The sequence below is a fragment of the Vollenhovia emeryi genome, unplaced genomic scaffold (assembly GCF_000949405.1).
Source record: "Vollenhovia emeryi isolate VEMERY1.0 unplaced genomic scaffold, V.emery_V1.0 DF941913.1, whole genome shotgun sequence".
Lineage (NCBI taxonomy): Eukaryota > Metazoa > Arthropoda > Insecta > Hymenoptera > Formicidae > Vollenhovia > Vollenhovia emeryi.
In genome coordinates this window covers 175-4,434 of record NW_011964453.1, presented here as the reverse complement: position 1 = coordinate 4,434, position 4,260 = coordinate 175, and the positions used below count along the sequence as shown (strand labels likewise).

The window sequence follows — 4,260 nt, the reverse complement described above, 5'->3', positions numbered from 1 at the left end:
CCCAGACCCATCGATAATATTGTTTCGAAAACTAAAGGAGTTTGAGTGAATAACGTGAACTAACCTCTGAAACGTAAGCGATCGCATAAAGACAATGAGTTCGGAATCGAAGTACATCATAACGAAACTGAATAATGGAAATTACTTCAACTGGCGATATAAGATGAAAATGTTATTGATTGAAAAGGGCGTTTGGACAGCAATTACGACGGATCCGCCAAATCCGATTACAGACGACTGGACACAGAAGGACGAAAAGGCACACACTGCAATTGCATTAAATATAGAAGACGACCAGATTCAACACATTAGGCATTGAGAGACAGCGAAAAGTGCATGGAATAATTTGAAAGATTTCCATGAAAGAGACACTCAAAACAACAAAGTGAGCATTTTGCGACAGCTCATGACAACACGATTAGAAGAAGGCGGTAACGTCGAAGCGCACGTAACCAAAATGACGGAATTATTTCAACGTTTCATAGCCTATGGAGATGATTTAAAGCCGGAATTTATTTTGTGTGTCACAATTCTCAGTTCATTACCGGAAAGCTATGACGTATTGGTTACAACGTTGGAGAATCGCAAAGATGAATTAACATCGAGTGTTGTTTGCTCCGCTGTGATTGCGGAATATCGAAAACGTCTCGAACGAAGTCGCGATAATACTGAAGCTGTATTAAGAATTAGCTCGTCAGCTAAAAGCGGATCATCAAATGAAAAAGGACAAACAGTTGACATCAGTAAATCGAAATGTCTTTTCTGTAAATGTAAAGGGCATTGGAAAAAGGATTGTCGTAAGTTACTTACGCATAAAGAAAAGAAGAATCAAGATCAACAAGGTAAGACTCAGCAGCAGATAAATTCAGCTGAAGCTAGCACTGCCGTTCAACATTTATTCGCAGCAATGATGCTAAATAACGACGGTTGGTTAGTCGATAGTGGAGCAACTAATCACATGGTGAGTAAGCGTGAAATTTTCACCGACATGAAGAAGCATGTTGAAAGTATCTACGTAGCAAACGGTCATAAAGTAACTGCAATCGGCAAAGGAACAGTCAATGCGAAATTCATAAATAAATTAGGTAACATTACAGCAGTTTCGATTGCAAATGTTTTGTACGTGCCACAAATACAAGGAAATTTTATTTCTGTACGACGTTTGACCAAAATGGGATATACGGTGACTTTCGACAATGAAGAGTGCAATATCGTTCGTGCACATGATGGAATACAAGTTGCATTGGGCGAACCTTGTGGAAATCTGTACAAACTGAAAACACCAAATATTATATGTGCAGTAGGAAATTCAGATCCGGTAGCAATGAAGAATTGCGTTCATCAATGGCATAGCATATTCTCGGCCATAGAGACATCCGGGTAGTGAAGACATTGCCATCAAGCGATCTCGTCAACGGTGTTCATTTTGACGAATGCAGCAAGGATTGCAACAACATCTTAAACTGCGAAATATGTCTTCAAGGTAAGATGAGTAGGATGAAGTTTCCGAATTCAAATAATCGAGCGAAAGAAAAGCTGGATTTGATCCATTCGGATGTTTGCGTTCCGATGCAAACGGCGACACCATCTAGTAAAAGGTACGTTCTCACCTTTATAGATGACCACTCTAAGTTTACTGCCATTTACTTGATTAAAGAGAAACTGGAAGTTTTCGGTAAATTTAGAGAATTCGTGGAGATGTGCAAGACGATGTTCGATCGTAAACCAAAGATGATCCGCACAGATAGAGGAGGAGAATACATGAGTGTCGAATTCATCAAGTTCTTGGATCGTGAAGGCATTCGATATCAACGGACAACGCCATATAGCCCACAACAAAATGGCGTTGCCGAGCGTAAAAATCGGACGCTCATCGAGATGGCAAGGTGCATGATACTGGAAGCTAAGCTTGAGAACAAGTTTTGGGGCGAAGCGGTCGTAATGGCCAACTATATACAAAACCGTTTGCCAGCTAAAGATATTGTACGAACACCGTTTGAAAATTGGTATGGTACCAAACCTAATTTAGATTTTTTCAAACGATTTGGATCGAAGTGTTACGTACACGTACCTAACGAAAAGCGGAAGAAACTTGATCCAAAGGCAACTGAGGCAATCCTTGTTGGCTACGATGGAATCTCAAAAGCGTATAGGTGCTATGTCCCATCGAATGGAAAGGTAATCATAAGTCGAGATACTAAATTCGTCTACAAGAACAGCGATTGGAAGATTCAAGATGAGTTTAAGGAGGAGAGCGAAGTCACAATTACGCATCTACCCGAAGATGAATTCTACAGCGCTGATGAAGGAAATTGGATAGAAGAAGACGATCCTGCAATGGATGAAACATCAAGAAATAATCAGCAATCCATAGCTCAACGTGAAATAAATGATGCTCCCGTTAACGATGAGGGTAACATTCGTCGATCCACAAGATCGAATTTTGGCGTACCACCACTTCGTTACACTGAAGAAATCAACGTCATCAAGGAAGAATTAGTCGAGCCAAAGACGTACAATCAAGCAATCCATTCCGAATACAAAAATGAATGGATTCAGGCTATGAAGAACGAAATTAAGTCACTTCAAGAAAACGAGACGTGGGAACTCGTGGAGTTGCCGAAAGATCGACGTGCAATTGGTTGTAAATGGGTATATAAAGTAAAATCCCAAGGAGAGAATAAAGTATTCAAGGCAAGATTGGTTGCACAGGGCTTCTCCCAAAAATATGGAATTGAGTATGATGAAGTGTTTGCTCCAGTAGTAAAACAGGCAACATACAGGATATTACTTACTATTGCGGCCAGAAAGCAAATGAAAGTTATTCATCTCGATGCGAAGACAGCGTTTCTAAATGGAAAATTGGACGAAACGATTTATATGAAACAACCTCCCGGCTTCACTGAAGAAGGAAAAGAACATCAAGTTTGTCTCTTGAGGAGGAGTATATATGGCTTAAAGCAATCGGCCAGGGTGTGGAACAAGACAATTCATCAAGTTCTTACGGATGCAGGCTACATTCAAAGCAAGAATGATCCATGCCTATACATCTTAGAGAAATACGGTAAATTCTGCTACGTATTAATCTATGTCGACGATGTAGTAATGGCCAGCGAAGACGACAATATGCTAACGGAACGAGCAAGTCCTGAGTGCAGAATTCAAAATCAAGAACCTAGGAAATATCCAAAACTATCTCGGTTTGCAAATCAAACGCGATCTAAACGGAAACTTTGCACTTAACCAAAAACAGTATATCATGAAGATTACCAAGGATTTTGGTATGATGGAAGCGAAAACCTCGAATGTTCCAATCAACGTGTCATACGGCAAAGGAAATTCCGACTTATTAATGGATAATGAAAACTATCGTAAATTAGTTGGTTGTTTACTTTACATCGCTGTGAATACAAGACCAGACATCTCAGCAAGTGTAACAATATTGGCACAGAAGGTAACAAGACCAACACAAGAAGACTGGAATGAACTAAAACGTATCCTTCGATATCTCAAGGGTACAGCAGATCTGTCACTAATGCTTGGCGGCATCAACGGTAAAACTGGCCTTGTCGGTTATGCTGATGCAAATTGGGCAGAAGACATGGCATTACATCAACGCAAGTCAACCACCGGCTACGTTTTTAAGTATTTTGATGGTACAATCAGCTGGTGTAGCAAGAGGCAAACTTGTGTTGCTAAATCGTCTATGCTGAGTACATAGCATTATCTGAAGCAAGCAGTGAAGCACTATGGATTCGTCGTCTACTGAGGGACTTCAAACAGCCGGAAAAGGTCTCAACTACGATCTACGAGGATAATCAGAGCTGCTTGAAATTGATCAAAGAAGAGAAGTTGTCAAATCGTTCCAAGCACATTGATGTGCATACTTATTTCGTCAAGGACCACGTTGACAAGGGGACGGTTAAATGTATCTACTGTCCAACAGAAGACATGGTAGCTGATTTATTAACGAAACCGTTACCTGCTAGTTGAATCATAAAATTACGAGAGTATTGCGGTTTAATGAAAATTTGAATGAGGAGGAGTGTTAAACAAAGCTAATATATACATTCAGATTTGTACTTATCTCAAGTTTAATATAGTTATAATGGTTTCAGACAAAGTTACTAGGGTAAAGGTTGGCTATGTTTTAGTTCTAGTTATTATATATTCTAAGATTCCTACCTTACCGTTACTTACCTACTCACACCTTGCTATTCGCCTCTAGAAGAAAGACGTGTGTACTAGCGATCACAGTTA

At 39.9% G+C, this 4,260-nt stretch overlaps 1 protein-coding gene across 1 annotated transcript; it reads left to right on the top strand.

Annotated features, from left to right (window-relative positions):
- The first annotated feature begins 406 nt into the window (after positions 1–406).
- Positions 407–1,384, top strand: LOC105570751. Its single transcript, XM_012028192.1, has one exon. It carries the CDS (start codon positions 407–409, stop codon positions 1,382–1,384), a length of 978 nt encoding a protein of 325 aa, XP_011883582.1.
- Positions 1,385–4,260: the final 2,876 nt, after the last annotated feature.